The 19,800-nt window shown below is 45.7% G+C and overlaps 1 protein-coding gene across 5 annotated transcripts in view; it reads right to left on the reverse strand.

The window, feature by feature from the left end:
• Positions 1-19,800, reverse strand: part of afap1l2 (actin filament associated protein 1-like 2) — a 144,855-nt gene that overhangs the window by 23,243 nt on the left and 101,812 nt on the right. For 4 of the 5 annotated variants that reach the window (XR_006079770.1, XM_024387085.2, XM_024387087.2 and 1 more), the window contains exons 11-13: positions 18,968-19,179; positions 17,080-17,225; positions 16,832-16,946 (exon numbers count right to left, since the gene is read on the reverse strand). Coding sequence is in view for 4 of the 5 variants with exons in the window: in XM_024387085.2 (XP_024242853.1) it covers positions 16,832-16,946; positions 17,080-17,225; positions 18,968-19,179 (473 nt within the window). In the remaining variant the exon portion in view is untranslated. The remainder of the gene's footprint in view (positions 1-16,831; positions 16,947-17,079; positions 17,226-18,967; positions 19,180-19,800) is intronic. The other variant, XM_024387086.2, reaches the window with a different exon arrangement.

The following is a 19,800-nucleotide window of genomic DNA, read 5'->3' on the forward strand; positions in this document are numbered from 1 at the left end:
CTGGATACATTTTTCACAATTCTTTACATTTTTAATCAGAGTAAAAATTCCCCGTCTTAGGTCAGTTAGGATCACCACTTTATTTTAAGAATGTGAAATGTCAAAATAATAGTAGAGAGAATTATTTATTTCAGCTTTTATTTCTTTCATCACATTCCCAGTGGATCAGAAGTTTACATACACTCAATTTGTATTTGGTAGAATTGCCTTTAAATTGTTCTGGTAACATTTCTGGTAACCTTCCACAATAAGTTGGGCGAATTTTGGCCCATTCCTCCTGACAGAGATGGTGTAACTGAGTCAGGTTTGTAGGCCTCCTTGCTTGCACACTTTTTCAATTTTGCCCACAAATTTTCTATGGGATTGAAGTCAGGGCTTTGAGATGGCCACTCCAGTATCTTGACTTTGTTGTCCTTAGGTCAAGTATGCTTGGGTCATTGTCCATTTGGAAGACCCATTTGCGACCAAGCTTTAACTTCCTGACTGATGTCTTGAGATGTTGCTTCAATATATCCACATAATTTTCTTTCCTCATGATGCCATCTAATTTGTGAAGTGCACCAGTTCATCCTGCAGTAAAGCTCCCCCACAACATGATGCTGCCACCCCCGTGCTTCATGGTAGGGATGGTGCTCTTCGGCTTGCAAGCCTCCCCCTTTTTCCTCCAAAAATAACGATCATGGCCAAAACAGTTCTGTTTGTTTCATCAGACCAGAGGACATTTCTCTCAAAAGTACAATCTTTGTCTCCATATGCTGTTGCAAACCATAGTCTGGCTTTTTTATGGCGGTTTTGGAGCAGTGGCTTCTTCCTTGCTCAGCGGAATTTCAGGTTATGTCGATATAGGACTCGTTTTACTGTGGATATAGATACTTTGTACCTGTTTCCTTCAGCATCTTCACAAGGTCCTTTTTTATTTTACCTTTATTTAACCAGGTAGGCAAGTTGAGAACAAGTTCTCATTTACAATTGCGACCTGGCCAAGATAAAGCATAGCAGTTCGACAGATACAACGACACAGAGTTACACATGGAGTAAAACAAACATACAGTCAATAATACAGTATAAACAAGTCTATAAACAATGTGAGCAAATGAGGTGATGTTTGATGTTTTTGATGTTGTTCTGGGATTGATTTGCACTTTTCGGCACCAAAGTACGTTCACCTCTAGGAGACAGAACGCGGCTCCTTCCTGAGCGGTATGACGTGGTCCCATGGTGTTCATACTTGCGTGCTGTTGTTTGTACAGATGAATGTGGTACCGTCAGGCATTTGGAAATTGCTCCCTAGGATGAACCAGACATGTGGAGGTCTACAATTATTTTCTGAGGTCTTGGCTGATTTCTTTTGATTTGCCCATGATGTCAAGCAAAGAGGCACTGAGTTTGAAGGTAGGCCTTGAAATACATCCACAGGTACCCCTCCAATTGATTCAAATGATGTCAATTAGCCTATCAGAAGCTTCTAAATCCATGACATACCTTTCGGGAATTTTCCAAGCTGTTTAAAGTCACAGTCAACTTAGTCTATGTAAACTTCTGACCCACTGGAATTGTGATACAGTGAATTATAAGTGAAATATTCTGTCTGTAAACACAAAGTAGACGTCCATACCAACTGCCAAAACTATAGTTTGTTAACAAGACATTTGTGGAGTGGTTTAAAAACGACTCCAAGCTAAGTGTATGTAAACTTCCGACTTCAACTGTACGTACGTACGTACGTACGTACACACACCCAACCCTACCCCCACAAACAACCACAAGCTCAGATGTTCAACTGTTGTTCCATCCCCGAGCCCAACTCAAGAAAGGACTTGATGTGCGAATGTATAGACAGTTGTAGCTGTTTTGAGAAGGCATGCAAAATTTAGCAAGAATGGGGAGATTTGATTGACCAATGTCAAGTCCTAGCTGATGGTGCTCTCAGATCAGCCTTCTCCACTCAAATCTTACCTTAACAATATAATTATTTCATAATACTGACGACGGATCAGCTCTTAGATAGACTACACATCATGAAATTAATTGAGACAAATTACGGACAATAGCCTACAAGTAGCAAAATATAACTAATTTGAACATGAAATGTATTTATGATTAAAATAGGCCTACAGCCTACTGTTTATATTTTAATGCAGTCATCTCAGTTATCATTTGAAGCACATTTTTACAAGTCACTTGTTTGTATCAATTGCAAAGACATTGGCAACTTTCTTCTGAAGTTATCGGTTGTCACAGAGAATGGATAAACCATGTGACTCATATTAGCGGAGATCTTCTGTGTATAAAGCATCTAACGACTGACTTAGTTGTTCTACCAGAGGTCTGAGGCAGACGTTAGATTCCGAGCATTTTGAAGTGCAACGTTAATAACAATGGTTTTGGGAAACAGCTGTTAACCCATGACTGCGTAACCGTGCACGACTGCAACACCATCATCAAGTTTTCTGCAGACACAACGGTGGTAGGACTGATCACCGATGATGAGGCAGCCTATAGGGTGGAGGTCTGAGACTGGCAGTGTGGTGCCAGGACAACAACATCTCCCTCAACATCAGCAAGACAAAGGAGCTGATCGTGAACTACAGGAAATGGAGGGGCGAACACGCCCCTATCCACATTGATGAGGCTGTAGTGGAGCAGGTCGAGATCTTTAAGTTCCTCTGTGTTCACATCACTAAGGAAGTAACATGGTCCACACCATGAAGAGGGCACGTCAGCGCCTCTACCCCCACTGGAGGTTTTATATTTTTTGCATGGGCCCTCAGATCCTCAAAGTTATAAATCAAATCAAATTTGATTTGTCACGTGGGCCGACTACAACAGGCTTCACCTTACAGTGAAATGTTTACTTACAAGCACTTAACCAACAACGCAGTTAAGAAAAACAAGTGTTAAGTAACATTTTTTTAATAACAAATCATTCAAGATCAGCAGTAAAATAACAGTAGCGAGGCTATATACAGGGGGTACCGGTACAGAGAGCATCTTAACTGGCTGCATCATTGCTTACTGCAAGGCACCAGACCGTAAGGCGCTACAGAGGGTGGTCATCCAGCAGTGTCAGAGGAAGGCCCCAAAAAATGTAAAAGACTCCAGCCACCCAAGTCATAGACTATTCTCTCTGCTACCGCAAGGCAAGTGGTACCAGTGCACCAAGTCTGGAACCTACAGGACCCTGAACAGCTTCTACCCCCAAGCCATAAGTATGCTAAATAGCTAATCAAATGGCTAACTGCATTGAACCGGTTTCGTACTAACTCTCTTGCACTGACTCTATGCACACACACTGGACACTACCTACACACTCACACATACTTACACTGACATCCCTACACACACACACTCACATTGATAATATGACGCAGATGAAGATGGCAGCATTTTGTTTTTTTATGTACTATTTTTAACATTATTAGCTCAGGAAATGTTTTGTGTCATTACATACAGCCGGGAAAAACTATTGGATACTAGTGGCGGTAACTCACCAGAAGAACCAGCATTACGACCAGGAATATGAATTCCCTGGAGCAGATCCTTTGTACACTCTCCCCAGAGCAATAGAACTTACTCCAGAGGCCAACAAAAAACATCGCCGGCGGAGGAGAGGCACTCGAGGCGGCCTGCTGGTTCGACTTAGGAGGTGCGCACACCACCCACTGCTTCCAAGTATATTACTCGCTAATGTTCAGTCTTTGGTTAATAAAGTTGATGACCTTAGAGCAAGGATTCCTTCCCAGAGAGACATTGGGGCCTGAAACACACTTTGTTTAATGGAATCATGGCTCTCTCGGGATACTCTGTCGGAGTCAGTAAAGCCAGCAGGATTCTCAGTACATCGCGCAGACAGGAATAAATATCTCTCATGATTTAATGACTCATGGTGCAATTATAGGAACATACAGGAACTCAAGTCATTTTCTTCACCCGACCTAGAAGACCTCTAAGGGTTTTGCTCCTCCTCTTCGTCTGAGGAGGAGAAGCGAGAGGACCAATCTCTTTTCGATTTTTAATTTGATTATACCTTCCGGTAACCTGCCTCACCCAATGTGATACGGAATCGCTATTATTTTTAATTTTTAGAACACATTCAAGAACCTCTAGAAGCTAACCAGCTAACTAGCTATAAGTCATTGTTAGCCACTGCTAGCGGCTTTTACCTTCTGCACAGCCAGCCAATTTGATTTAGCCTGGATAATACTCGCCAGTCTAGCTTCCCTGTCCCATCCACCGCTGCCCCCTGGACACTGTGATCACTTGGCTAAATAGCTGATGCCTGCTGGACACTGTGATCACTTGGCTACATAGCTGATGCCTGCTGGACACTGTGATCACTTGGCTACATAGCTGATGCCTGCTGGACTGTCCATTAATCACGGTACTCCATTCTGTTTGTTTATGTTTTATCTGTCGGCCCCAGCCTCACTCAGGCTCTGTGTGTAGTTAATCCGACCTTCTCTGCCTAGTCAACGCCATTTTACATGCTGTTGTTGTGCTAGCTGATTAGCTGTTGTTGTCTCACTTACTGTTTTAGCTAGCTCTCCCAATCAACACCTGTGATTACGGTATGCCTCGCTGTATGTCTCTCTCTATCATTGCCCCTAGTTCCACTCTTCATACCCCTGATACCTCCTTTGTCCCACCTCCCACACATGTGGTGACCTCACCCATTACAACCAGCATGTCCAGAGATACAACCTCTCTTATCATCACCCAGTGCCTGGGCTTACCTCCGCTGTACCCGCACCCACCATACCCGTCTGCGCATTATGCCCTGAATATATTCTACCATACCCAGAAATCTGCTCCTTTTATTCTTTGTCCCCAACGCTCTAGGCGACCAGTTTTGATAGCCTTTAGCCGCACCCTCATACTACTCCTCCTCTCTTCCGCGGGTGATGTGGAGATAAACCCAGGCCCTGCATGTCCCCAGGCACCCTCATTTGTTGACTTCTGTGATTGGAAAAAAACTTGGTTTCATGCATGTCAACATCAGAAGCCTCCTCCCTAAGTTTGTTTTACTCGCTGCTTTAGCACACTCTGCTAACCCTGATGTCCTTGCCGTGTCTGAATCCTGGCTCAGGAAGGCCACCAAAAAATCTGAGATTTCCCTACCCAACTATAATATTTTCCGCCAAGATAGAACTGCCAAAGGGGGAGGAGTTGCAGTCTACTGCAGAGATAGCCTGCAAAGTAATTTCATACTTTCCAGGTCCATACCCAAACAGTTCAAACTACTAATTAAAAAAATTACTCTCTCCAGAAATAAGTCTCTCACTGTTGCCGCTGCTACCGACCCCCTCAGCTCCCAGCTGTGCCCTGGACACCATTTGTGAATTGATCGTCCCCCATCTAGCTTCAGAGTTTGTTCTGTTAGGTGACCTAAACTGGGATATGCTTAACACCCCGGCAGTCCTACAATCTAAGCTAGATGCCCTCAATCTCACACAAATCATCAAGGAACCCACCAGGTACAACCCTAAATCTGAAAACAAGGGCACTCTTATAGACATCATCCTGACCAACTGGCCCTCCAAATACACCTCCGCTGTCTTCAACCAGGATCTCAGCGATCACAGCCTCATTGCCTGTATCCGCAACGGATCCGCAGTCAAACGACCATCTCTCATCACTGTCAAACGCTCCCTAAAACACTTCTGTGAGCAGGCCTTTCTAATCGACCTGGCCCGGGTATCCTGGAAGGATATTGACCTCATCCCGTCAGTTGAGGATGCCTGGTCATTCTTTAAAAGTAACTTCCTCACCATTTTAGATAAGCATGCTCCATTCAAAAAATGCAGAACTAAGAACAGATATAGCCCTTGGTACACTCCAGACCTGACTGCCCTCGACCAGCACAAAAACATCCTGTGGCGGACTGCAATAGCATCGAATAGTCCCCGCGATATGCAACTGTTCAGAGAAGTCAGGAACCAATACACGCAGTCAGTCAGGAAAGCAAAGGCCAGCTTCTTCAGGCAGAAATTTGCATCCTGTAGCTCTAACTCCAAAAAGTTCCGGGACACTGTAAAGTCCATGGAGAACAAGAGCACCTCCTCCCAGCTGCCCACTGCACTGAGGCTAGGTAACACGGTCACCACCGATAAATCCATGATTATCGAAAACTTCAACAAGCATTTCTCAACGGCTGGCCATGCCTTCCTCCTGGCTACTCCAACCTCGGCCAACAGCTGCCCCCCGCCCCGCAGCTACTCGCCCAAGCCTCTCCAGGTTCTCTTTTACCCAAATCCAGATAGCAGATGTTCTGAAAGAGCTGCAAAACCTGGACCCGTACAAATCAGCTGGGCTTGACAATCTGGACCCTCAAACTATCCGCCGCCATTGTCGCAACCCCTATTACCAGCCTGTTCAACCTCTCTTTCACATCATCTGAGATCCCCAAGGATTGAAAGCTGCTGCAGTCATCCCCCTCTTTAAAGGGGGAGACACCCTGGACCCAAACTGTTACAGACCTATATCCATCCTGCCCATCTAAGGTCTTCGAAAGCCAAGTCAATAAACAGGTCACTGTACCTTCTCCGCTGTGCAATCTGGTTTCCGAGCCGGTCACGGGTGCACCTCAGCCACGCTCAAGGTACTAAACGATATCATAACCACCATCGATAAAAGACAGTACTGTGCAGCCGTCTTCATCGACCTTGACAAGGCTTTCGACTCTGTCAATCACCATATTCTTATCGGCAGACTCAGTAGCCTCGGTTTTTCTGATGACTGCCTTGCCTGGTTCACCAACTACTTTGCAGACAGTTCAGTGTGTCAAATCGGAGGGCATGCTGTTCGGTCCTCTGGCAGTCTCTATGGGGGTGCCACAGGGTTCAATTCTTGGGCCGACTCTTTTCTCTGTATATATCAATGATGTTGCTCTTGCTGCGGGCGATGCCCTGATCCACCTCTACGCAGACGACACTATTCTGTATACTTCCGGCCCGTCCTTGGACACTGTGCTATCTAACCTCCAAACGAGCTTCAATGCCATACAACACTCCTTCTGTGGCCTCCAACTGCTCTTAAACGCTAGTAAAACCAAATGCATGCTTTTCAACCGTTCGCTGCCTGCACCCGCACGCCCGACTAGCATCACCACCCTGGATGGTTCCGACCTAGAATATGTGGACAACTATAAGTACCTAGGTGTCTGGCTAGACTGTAAACTCTCCTTCCAGACTCATATCAAACATCTCCAATCTAAATTCAAATCTAGGGTCGGCATTCTATTCCGCAACAAAGCCTCCTTCACTCACGCCGCCAAACTTACCCTAGTAAAACTGACTATCCTACCGATCCTCGACTTCGGCGATGTCATCCACAAAATAGCTTCCAATACTCTACTCAGCAAACTGGATGCAGTTAATCACAGTGCCATCCATTTTGTTACAAAAGCACCTTATACCACCCACCACTGCGACCTGTATGCTCTAGTCGGCTGGCCCTCGCTACATATTCGTCGTCAGACCCACTGGCTCCAGGTCATCTACAAGTCCATGCTAGGTAAAGCTCCGTCTTATCTCAGTTCACTGGTCACGATGGCAACACCCACCCATAGCACGCGCTCCAGCAGGTGTATCTCACTGATCATCCCTAAAGCCAACACCTTTCGTTCTGGCCGCCTTTCGTTCCAGTTCTCTGCTGCCTGTGACTGGAACGAATTGCAAAATCACTGAAGTTGGAGACTTTTATCTCCCTCACCAACTTCAAACATCTGCTATCTGAGCAGCTAACCGATCGCTGCAGCTGTACATAGTCTATAGGTAATTAGCCCACCCAATTTTACCTACCTCATCCCCATACTGTTTATATTTACTTTTCTGCTCTTTTGCACACCAATATCTCTACCTGTACATGACCATCTGATCATTTATCACTCCAGTGTTAATCTGCAAAATTGTAATTATTCGCCTACCTCCTCATGCCTTTTGCACACAATGTATATTAACTCTTTTTTTTCTGTGTTATTGACTTGTTAATTGTTTACTCCATGTGTAACTCTGTGTTGTCTGTTCACACTGCTATGCTTTATCTTGGCCAGGTCGCAGTTGCAAATGAGAACTTGTTCTCAACTAGCCAAACTGGTTAAATAAAGGTGAAATAAAATAAATAAAATAAAATGCGCAGCGTCCATGGTTGTTTATTTAAAAACATAAACTGAACATTATGAATACAAAAACAATAAACGTGAAACGAGCGAAAACCAAAACAGTACCGTGTGGTGAAAAACACAGACATGGAAACAAACACCCACACACAAACAGTGAAACCCAGGCTACCTAAGTATAATTCTCAATCAGAGACAACTAACGACACATGCGTCTGATTGAGAACCATACTAGGCCGAAACATAGAAATCCCAAAATCATAGAAAAACAAACAGACTGCCCACCCCAACTCATTCCCTGACCATACTAAATAACGACAAAACAAAGGAAATAAAGGTCAGAACGACAGTACCCCCCCAAAGGTGCGGAAAATCGGCCGCAAAACCTGAACCTATAGGGGAGGGCGTCTGTCCGCGGTGGCGGCTCCCACTTCACCACAGTCTTTCTCCGCCTCATTGTCCACCTCCGTGGCCTCCTAAACACGGCAACCCTCGCCGCCGACCTCGGACTGGGGACCTTCGCCACGGGTCCCTATTGGACGGGAGACTCTGGCAGCGCCGGACGGGCAGGAGGCTCCGGCAGCTCCGGAGGGAAGGACGATTCTGGCCTCGCCGGCATGACAGGCGGCTCTGGCAGATCCTGGCTGACTGATGGCTCTGGCAGCTCCTGGCTGACTGACGGCTCTGGCAGCTCCTGGCTGACTGACGGCTCAGGACAGACTGGCAGCTCTGGCGGCTCAGGACAGACGGGAGACTCTGGCAGCTCTGGACAGACTGGCGGCTCTGGACAGACGGGAGACTCTAGCAGCTCTGGACAGACGGGAGACTCTAGCAGCTCTGGACAGACGGGAGACTCTAGCAGCTCTGGACAGACGGGAGACTCTAGCAGCTCTGGACAGACGGGAGACTCTAGCAGCTCTGGACAGACGGGAGACTCTAGCAGCTCTGGACAGACGGGAGACTCTAGCAGCTCTGGACAGACGGGAGACTCTAGCAGCTCTGGACAGACGGGAGACTCTAGCAGCTCTGGACAGACGGGAGACTCTAGAAGCTCTGGACAGACGGGAGACTCTAGAAGCTCTGGACAGACGGGAGACTCTAGAAGCTCTGGACAGACTGGCGGCTCTGGCAGCTCTGGACAGACTGGCGGCTCTGGCAGCTCTGGACAGACGGGAGACTCTAGCAGCTCTGGACAGACGGGAGACTCTAGCAGCTCTGGACAGACGGGAGACTCTAGCAGCTCTGGACAGACGGGAGACTCTAGCAGCTCTGGACAGACGGGAGACTCTAGCAGCTCTGGACAGACGGGAGACTCTGGCAGCTCTGGACAGACTGGCGACTCTGGGCAGACTGGCGGCTCTGGCAGCTCAGGACAGACGGGAGACTAGCAGCTCTGGACAGACGGGAGACTCTAGCAGCTCTGGACAGACGGGAGACTCTAGCAGCTCTGGACAGACGGGAGACTCTAGCAGCTCTGGACAGACGGGAGACTCTAGCAGCTCTGGACAGACGGGAGACTAGCAGCTCTGGACAGATGGGAGACACTAGCAGCTCTGGACAGACGGGAGACTCTAGCAGCTCTGGACAGACGGGAGACTCTAGCAGCTCTGGACAGACGGGAGCACCTGTAGGGAGGAGACAGAGAGACAGCCTGGTGCGTGGGGCTGCCACATGACCCATCAGGCTGGGGAGACCTCCAGGAGGCTTGGTGTTAGGAGGAGGCACCTGAAGGACCGGGCTGTGGGGAGCACTGGAGCTCTGGTACGCAGCCTTGGCACCTCTCCCCAGGCTGGATAACTACTCTAGCCTGGACCCTCCAGAGTGCAGACACAGGTTGAACCGGGCTGTGGGTAAGCACGGGAGATCTAGTGCCTACTACGCGCACCTCTCCCTTAGGCTCCACTCCCACATTTGCCCGGCACGAGCGGAGCGCAGGCATAGGACGCACTGCACCCTCCCAGCGCCCGAGACACAGCACGCAGAGCCGGCGCAGGATACCCTGGACCGAAACGGCGTAGCGGCGACCAGACACGCTGAGCAGGCACCACCATATGCCCTGGCTGGATGCCCACACTCGCATGGCACTCTCGGGGCTGCCCTATAGCGCACCGGGCTATGGGCACGTACTGGCGACACCGTGCGCTTAACCGCACAACACGGTGCCTGAAACAGTAACGCGCTGCTTATAATAACCACGAGGAATGAGCTCAGGTCTGCTACCTGGCTTATTTCTGTAAGGGTTTTTCCTCCTCCTCTTCGTCTGAGGAGGAGAAGCAAGAAGAATCGGAGGACCAATGTGCAGCGTGGTAAGTGTCCATGGTTGTTTATTTAAAAAACATAAACTGAACACTATGAATACAAAAACTATAAACGTGAAACGAACTAAAATCGAAACAGTACCGTGTGGTGAAAAACACAGACATGGAAACAAACACCCACAAATAAACAGTGAAACCCAGGCTACCTAAGTATGATTCTCAATCAGAGACAACTAACGACACCTGCCCCTGATTAAGAACAATACTAGGCCGAAACATAGAAATCCCAAAATCATAGAAAAACAAACAGACTGCCCACCCCAACTCACGCCCTGACCATACTAAATAATGACAAAACTAAGGAAATAAAGGTCAGAATGTGACAACCTCACAATTAAATGCAGACCATATTATCTCCCAAGAGAATTCTCCTCCGTCATCGCCACGGCCGTTTACATCTCACCTCAAGCAGAAACCTTGACGGCCCTCAAAGAACAACACTGTACTTTATGCAAACTGGAAACCACATATCCTGAGGCTGCATTTACTGTAGCTGAGGATTTTAATAAAGCAAACCTGAGGACGAGGCTGCCGAAATTGACTGTCCTACTCGCGCTACTAAGACTCACAACCATTGCTATTCAAACTTCCGGGATGCTTACAAGGCCCTCCCCGCCCTACTTTCGGCTAATCTGACCACGACGCCATCTTGCTCCTCCCGTCCTATAGGCAGAAACTCAAACAGGAAGTGCCCGTGTTTCATCCTATTCAACACTGGTCTGACCAATCGGAATCCAGGCATCAGGATTATTTTAATCACGAGGACTCTGATATGTTCCGGGTAGAGTGTGAAAAAATCTAGATCCATACACAGATACGGTGACTGAGTTCAGAAGGAAGTGTGCAGGAGATGTAGTACCCATTATGACTATTAAAACCTACCCTAACCAGAAACCATGGATAGATGGTAGCATTCGTGCGAAACTGAAAGTGGGAACCACCACATTAACTTGTTTGGGATGGCTGGCAGCATTTTCACTTTTGGATGAATAGCGTGCCCAGAGTGAACTGCCTCCTACTCAGTCCCAGTTGCTAATATATGCATATTATTATTGGATAGAAAACACTCTGGAGTTTCTAAAACTGTTTGAATGATGTCTGTGAGTATAATATAACTCATATGGCAGGCAAAAACCTGAAAAAAATCCAAACAGGAAGTGAGAAATCTGAGGTTTGTAGTTTTTGAACTCACCCCTATCGAGTACACAATGGGATATGGGTTATTTTTTCACTTCCTAAGACTTCCACTAGATGTCAGCCGTCTTCAGAACGTGGTTTCAGGCTGCTCATGTGAAGGGGGCCAGATGGGAAATGTTTTACTAAGGGGCCTGCCTACAGCCTCGATCTCAGTCATGCGCTTTCACTTGAGAGGTTGCTCTCGTTCCAGTGCAATTCTACAGACCATGGAATTCTCCGGTTGGAACATTATTGAACTTTTATGATAAAAACATCCTAAAGATTGATTCTATACTTAGTTTGACAAGTTTCTTCGATCTGTAATATAACGTGACGTCCGAATGGACCAGATCGCGCTTTTGGATTGTTTACCAAACGCCCTAACAAAAGAAGCTATTTGACATAAATGATGGACATTATCGAACAAAACAAGCATTTATTGTGGAACTGTGATTTCTGGGAGTGCATTTTGATGATGATCATCAAAAGTAAGTGAATATTTATAATGCTTTTTATGAATAATGTTGACTACCCAACATGGCGGATATTTCTCTGGCTGGTTTGGGCTCTGAGCGCCGTTCTCAGTTTTTAACAAATCTGACACAGCGGTTGCATTAAGGAGAAGTGTATCTAAAGTTTCATGTATAATAGCTGTATTATCATCAACATTTATTATGAGTATTTATGTGAATTCATGTGGCTCTGAAATATCACTGCATGTTTTGGATTTACTGAATCTAACACGCCAATGTAAAATACGATTTTTGGATATAAATATGAACTTTACCTAACAAAACATACATGCATTGTGTAACACGAAGTCCTATGAGTGTCATCTGATGAAGATCATCAAAGGTTAGTGATTAATTTTATCTGTATTTGTGCTTTTGTGACTCCTCTCTTCGGCTGGGTAAATGGCTGGGTTTTTCTGTGAGTTGGTGGTGACCTAACATAATCGTTTGTGGAGCTTTCTTTCTTTTGAAATCAGACACGGTGGCTGGATTAACGAGAATTTTATCATTAAAATGGTGCCTAATACTTGTATGTTTGAGAAAGTTTATTTATGAGATTTCTGTTGATTTGTATTTGGAGCCCTGCAATTTTATTGGCTGTTGGCGAGGGGGTTCCGCTAGCGCTAGACAGGTTATACAATGGAAAGGCGACTGGTAATATGGCAGAATATAAACAGTGTAGTTACTCACTCCGCAAGGCAATGAAACAAGTGAAACATCAGTATAGAGAAAGTGAAGTCGCAATTCAACGGCTCAAGACATGTGGCAAGGACTACAGACAATCACAGACTACAAATGGAAAACCAGCCACATCGCGGACAACAACGTCTTGCTTCTGGACAGGCAAAATACATTCTTTGCACGCTTTCAGGATAACACAGTGCCACCGACGCAGCCCGCAACCAAGGACTGTGGGCTCTCCTTCTCCGTGGTAGACGTGAATAAAACATTTAAACGTTATAACCCTAGCTAGGCTGCCGGTTCAGACGGCATCCCTTGGCCCTTTCTAAGAGCATGCTCTCACCAGCTGGCTGGTGTGTTTAAAGGCATGTTCAATCTTTCCCTATCCCGTCTGCTGTCCCCACATGCTTCAAGAGGGCACCATTGTTCCTGTACCCAAGAAGGCAAAGGTAACTGAACTTAATGACTATCACCCGTAGCACTCACCTCTGTCATCATGAAGTGCTTTGAGAGACTAGTCAAGGATCATATCACTCTACCCGAACTGCCACCCTAGACCAACTTCAATTTGCTTACCACCCCAATAGATCCACAAACGATGCAATCGCCATCACTCTGCACACTGCCCTATTTTTTCCCATTTGGACAAGACGAATACCTATGTAAGAATGCTGTTTATTGACTATAGCTCAGCATTCAATACCATAGTACCCTCCAAACTCGTCATCAAGCTCGAGACCCTGGGTCTCGACCCCGCCCTGTGCAGCTGGGTACTGGACTTCCTGACGGGCTGCCTCCCAGGTGGTGAGGGTAGGCAACAACATCTCCACCCCGCTGATTCTCAACACTGTGGCCCCACAAGGGTGCGTTCTGAGCCCTCTCCTGTACTCCCTGTTCACCCACGACTGCGTGGCCATGCACGCCTCCAACTCAATCATCAAGTTTGCGGACGACACTACAGTGGTAGGCTTGATTACCAACTACGACGAGACTGCCTACAGGGAGGAGGTGAGGGCCCTCGGAGTGTGGTGCCAGGAAAATAACCTCACAACTTCAACAAACCAAAGGAGATGATTGTGGACTTCAGGAAACAGCAGAGGGAGCACCCCCCTATCCACATCGACGGTACAGTGGTGGAGAAGGTGGACAGTTTTAAGTTCCTCGGCATACACATCACGGACAAACTGAATTGGTCCACCCACACAGACAGCGTTGTGAAGAAGGCGCAGCAGCGCCTCTTCAACCTCAGGCGGTTGAAGAAATTCGGCTTGTCACCAGAAGCACTCACAAACTTCTACAGATGCACAATCGAGAGCATCCTGTCGGGCTGTATCACCGCCTGGTACGGCAACTGCTCCGCCCACAACCGTAAGGCTCTCCAGACGGTAATGAGGTCTGCACAACACATGACCGGGGGCAAACTACCTGCCCTCCAGGACACCTACACCACCCGATGTCACAGGAAGGCCATAAAGATCATCAAGGACAACAACCACCCGAGCCACTGCCTGTTCACCCCGCTATCATCCAGAAGGCGAGGTCAGTACAGGTGCATCAAAGCAGGGACCAAGAGACTGAAAAACAGCTTCTATCTCATGGACATCAAATTGTTAAACAGCCACCACTAACATTGAGTGGTTGCTGCCAACATACTGACTCAACTCCAGCCTCTTTAATAAGGGAATTGATGGAAATTTATGTAAAAATGTATCACTAGCCACTTTAAACAATGCCACTTAATATAATGTTTACATACTCTACATTACTGATCTCATATGTACAGTATGTTAAAAACATATTAATGAACACAGAGAAAGAGCCGAAGTGAAATTTTCCTTTAAATTTAACACTGGCCCAGTGTCTATACTGGTGGCTACCCAGACTATTTGCATTGTGTGCAAATTTTATCATATATGCATAGTCACTTGAACCATATCGTCCAACCAGTGCTCCTGCAAATTGGCTAACCGGGCTATCTGCATTGTGTCCCGCCACCCACCACCCGCCAACCTCTCTTTTACGCTACTGCTACTCTCTGTTCATCATATATGCATAGTCACTTTAACCATATCTGCATGTATATACTACCTCAATCAGCCTGAATAACCGGTGTCTGTATGTGGCCTCATTACTTTTATAGCCTCGCTACTGTATATAGCCTGTCTTTTTACTGTTGTTTTATTTCTTTACTCACCCATTGTTCACCTAATACCTTTTTTGCACTATTGGTTAGAGCCTGTAAGTAAGCATTTCACTGTAAGGTCTACACCTGTTGTATTCGGCGCACGTGACAAATAAACTTTGATTTGATTTGATTCTGAGGGCTGAGTTTTACCCTAATACAGTGGCCTGAAACTCATGGTTTTCAGGCTTGAAACTCACATTATAATGACTTACAAAGTGATGTGTAATTCCTATTGTAATCCAGCCAGTGTGGAGATATCCAACATTTTGAATTTAATTTCACCCGCAACTTGCATTCAGAATGACTTCCAGGTTGGGAAGACTAAGATATTAGTGATGTGCAGATTGTGAACAATTCGTTATGTTTGAACAACTCCTTTTACTGACTCGAGAGTCATGATACATTTTTCTTAGTGACCTGTTCATTTTAATCGTTCGTTTGACCTGCTTGCCGCAATGAATTCTACAGCAGGATTAATATGCGATACTCCGGAGACATGCTCCGCCACCGTCTATCATGTGCAGCACAAAGAAGAAAAATACTCGTTTAGATCTGATAAATGATCGTATGGTCCAAGAATGAAAGCAATCAATTTATTATTGAATGTTATCGATGGACACTGCTTTGTAGAACCAAAACATACTCAGTCTGTCTCTGCTCAACACTCAAACTTGAGAACGAATCGTTTGGGTGGCTGATGCTGTTCGCAAACAATAGCCTATGAATTCATCAATCATGCGAAAACATAAATATTGAAATAAACAATTCTAAAAATCAACCAGCAAAAGAGCATGCTGGGAAATATGATAATGATGGCCGTGGTTTTGGTATGGCAACTGCTTGGCCTCCGACCGCAAGGCACTACAGAGGGTAGTGCGAACGGCCCAGTACATCACTGGTGCCAAGCTTCCTGCCATCCAGGACCTCTACACCAGGCGGTGTCAGAGGAGGGCCCTAAAAATTGTCAAAGACTCCAGTCACCCTAGTCATAGACTGTTTTCTCTGCTACCACACAGCAAGCGGTACCGGAGCGCCAAGTCTAGGTCCAAGAGGCTTCTAAACAGCTTCTACCCCCATGCCATAAGACTCCTGAACATCTATTAAAATGGCTACACAGACTATTTGCATTGCCCCCCCTCTTTTACACCGCTGCTACTCTCTGTTGTTATCATCTATGCATAGTCACTTTAATAACTCTACCTACATGTACATATTACCTCAACTAACTGGTGACCCTGCACATTGACTCTGTACCGGTACCCCCCTGTATATAGTCTTGCTATTGTTATTTTACTGCTGCTCTTTAATTACTAGTTACTTTTATTTCTTATTAAACTGCATTGTTGGTTAGGGGCCCATAAGTAAGCATTTCACTGTATTGTATTCAGAGCATGTGACTAATAACATTTGATTTGAATCAACACCAGAAATGTTACACTAAAAAATCAACACTAGTTATCACTGGCCAATTTGCTGTGAGCAAATGTAGCACGTATCAACACACTCAGAGATACATTATGTTTCCATTAGCTCTCTGCACTCCAAACTAGAGTACAACCTGAAAGAGCAAGAAGCTATACACACTAAGTTATACACACCCAGGTTATACAACTGATGTACAACACATTGGACACAGATATTTCTGTCATACAATGGTGAGTTTGTCTGCACACAAATGTTTGCACAACCATTGTGCTGTGTGTCTCACGAACGCTGTGTGACCTTTTCTGGGCAGACATTGTGCTGTTGTGTCAAATAGGTAGTGCATCAGTGGTATAAACTGTGTGTACGTGGCTGAATTAATACTCTTGAATTTGTTGTTGTATTGATGTGGTGAGCTCACCTCTAGTTCGCCCTCTATAGAAGCCACATCGTCATAAATGTCATCTGAACCATGGGGAGCCGAGGAAAGGCTGTCTTTGTAGGTGCTAGGCTCTGAGTACCTCCCCTGCATCAGACTGAAGAATACACACACACATATTACTGTATAAGCTCTCTCTCACACAGTCCTGTACAGATAACCACACACACACACACACACAAACACACACACACACACACACACACAAACACTGTGATGAATTAACTAACTACAAGGAGGTCTTGGCTGCATTGACTATGCTGGAGATCCTCTCAGAGTTGACATAGTCATAGGTGAGTTCTTCAGGGTCTGTCTTAGTCCCAGTTTGAGAAAGCAGAAGACCCAGCCAGTGACCCATATCAGCTGACGACTTGGCCTGGGAGTGGAAAGCGGCATAGAGGAGAGAACAAGGGAAGAGGGCAGGAGAGATGGGAGCGGTAAGGACAGAAGAGGAGAGGGAGAAGACAGGAAAGAGGAGAGGAGCAGAGAGCATTTTGAAAACACAGCCTTTTGCGAACACAGCCTTGTATTATAACATAAAAAAATACGTAGATGAACCAACAGGTGGCAGTCATGTCAAGGCTTTAGTCTGAAGATCACCCAAAATAAATAAAAAATCCATTCCTAGGAAATTAGTTAATTATGAATTTTCTGCAGCACATTTTTTCATTTTAGTTTTTAAAGTCCATTAAATAAAACTAAAAAAGGAATTTCATTGACCATAACAGCAGTTTTTATTTTATTTAACCTTTATTTAACTAGGCAAGTCAGTTAAGAACAAATTCTTATTTACAATGGCGGGCCTACTCCGGCCAAACCTTAACCCAGACGACACTGGGCCAATTGTGCACCGCCCTATGGGACTCCCAATCACGGCCGGTTGTGATACAGCCTGGAATCAAACCAGGGTCTGTAGTGAAGCCTCTAGCACTGAGATACAGTGCCTTAGACCGCCATGCCACTTGGGAGCCCCAAAGCAGGCTGGTGCTGAAGCTTAAATAAAAAAAGGGGAGTTCCTCTTGCTCACAAATCCCAGTACATCCACTACCTCCCCTACACATACATACAGTTTTGTTTTGCTCTCCTTGTGGGTACCAAATAATTGATTCCCATCCAAAGTCCTATTTTTCTTAACCCCTAACCCTAACCTAACCTTAACTGTAACCCCTAACCCTAAAACTATACCTAACCCTAACCCCAATTCTAAACCTAACCCTAAACCTAACCTCCAAGCCTAAAATACTATCCTTGTGAGGAATTCTGGTACCCAAAAGGATAGTTAAACAAAAACACACACGCAAGCACACGTGTTCTTCTATCCTTGTGGGGACCTAGAATGTATTTCCATTCAAAATCCTATTTTTCCTAACCCCTATCCCTTAACCTGACCCTTAAGCTTAAAATAGCCTGTCCTCTTGGGGTCATGGGTGATGTCCCCACAAGGGAGAATTTTCCTTGTTTTACTATCCTTGTGGGGATTTTGGGGGATTTTAAGTCCCAACAAGGATAGAAGAACCAACCCACACACACCTCCCCTTTACTCCTCTGGGCCAGAATTTGTAGTGTGTGTCAGACAGTACAATTGAAGTGTTTAGTGTTCTTGGGAGGAGCACTGTACCGTCAGCACAGTCTCAGTGTTAGGAATGCTAGTATGTGTTTTTTGCACTAGGCACCGTGTGTCTGGCGGGTGGGGTTGGTGTGTGCGTGGCGTGCGTGCGTTTCCAGAATGGGGACTGTTCTCAGTAAGATTTTCAGAGAGGGACAGGGGCCAGGTTCTCATGTGAGGTCAGCTCCTGCTGTACTAGGGACTTAGTAAAGGGCTTTTACAAGAGCTTTCTTGATTACTGATTTCCGTAGAATTAATGCTTATATGGAATGGTACAACATGCAATAATCCAGTGTTAAGGCGAAAGATGTGTGTTTGTGTTGTAATTAGCTATTTAACATGCAATGACTTACGTGAGTTCATATGTGTTTTGGAGCATGCGTTTTCATTGATACAGGTCTTTTTTATGGTGATAACTGATACAACATTTTCCCAAGTTTGGATCAATAAGGTCTCTACTTTCTTTCTATAGCGCCTACCTTCCCCCATGCCTGCCTACCTCCCCCTCCTACCTCTAGTGTGGCTAGCTGTGCCCCATCCATCTGGATCCGGAAGGAGTAGAGGTGCTCAGGGCTGGGGTCTGGCAAGACCATGCATCCCTCCAGAGGCACAGGCTGCTGGGCCACTTTAGTCTTGCCCTTGTCCTGGTAAAACCACAGCTGCCCATTTTTTATCAGACACCAGTGGCTCCTCCAATGACTGTTAACCAGCACGTTGAGGTAACCTGAGAGAGAGAGACCATATTGTTATATGTTTACTTTGTCAATGTAAGTTTAACTTGTTGACATATCAATTAAGTCTACTGAATTGAAATACATTGAATTATTGTGTGGTGAGGGACAGAGAGAGGGGGGAGATTGTGAGAAAGAAATGGTGAAAGAGAGAATTTGTTATCCCTGTAATTACTGTACTGTACAGTCATGGCCAAAAGTTTTGAAAATGACACAAATATTAATTTTCAAAGTCTGCTGCCCCAGTTTGTATGATGGCAATTTGCATATACTCCAGAATGTTATGATCAGATAAATTGCAATTAATTGCAAAGTCCCTCTTTGCCATGCAAGTGAACTGAATCCCCAAAAACATTTCCACTGCATTTCAGCCTTGCCACAAAAGGAACAGCTAACATCATGTCAGTGATTCTCTCGTTAACACAGGTGTGAGTGTTGACGAGGACAAGGCTGGAGATCACTCGGTCATGCTGATTGAGTTCGAATAACAGACTGGAAGCTTCAAAAGGAGGGTGGTGTTTGGAATCATTGTTCTTCCTCTGTCAACCATGGTTACCTGCAAGGAAGCATGTGCCGTCATCATTGCTTTGCACAAAAAGGGCTTCACAGGCAAG

This window comes from Oncorhynchus tshawytscha, linkage group LG24, assembly GCF_018296145.1.
Source record: "Oncorhynchus tshawytscha isolate Ot180627B linkage group LG24, Otsh_v2.0, whole genome shotgun sequence".
NCBI lineage: Eukaryota > Metazoa > Chordata > Actinopteri > Salmoniformes > Salmonidae > Oncorhynchus > Oncorhynchus tshawytscha.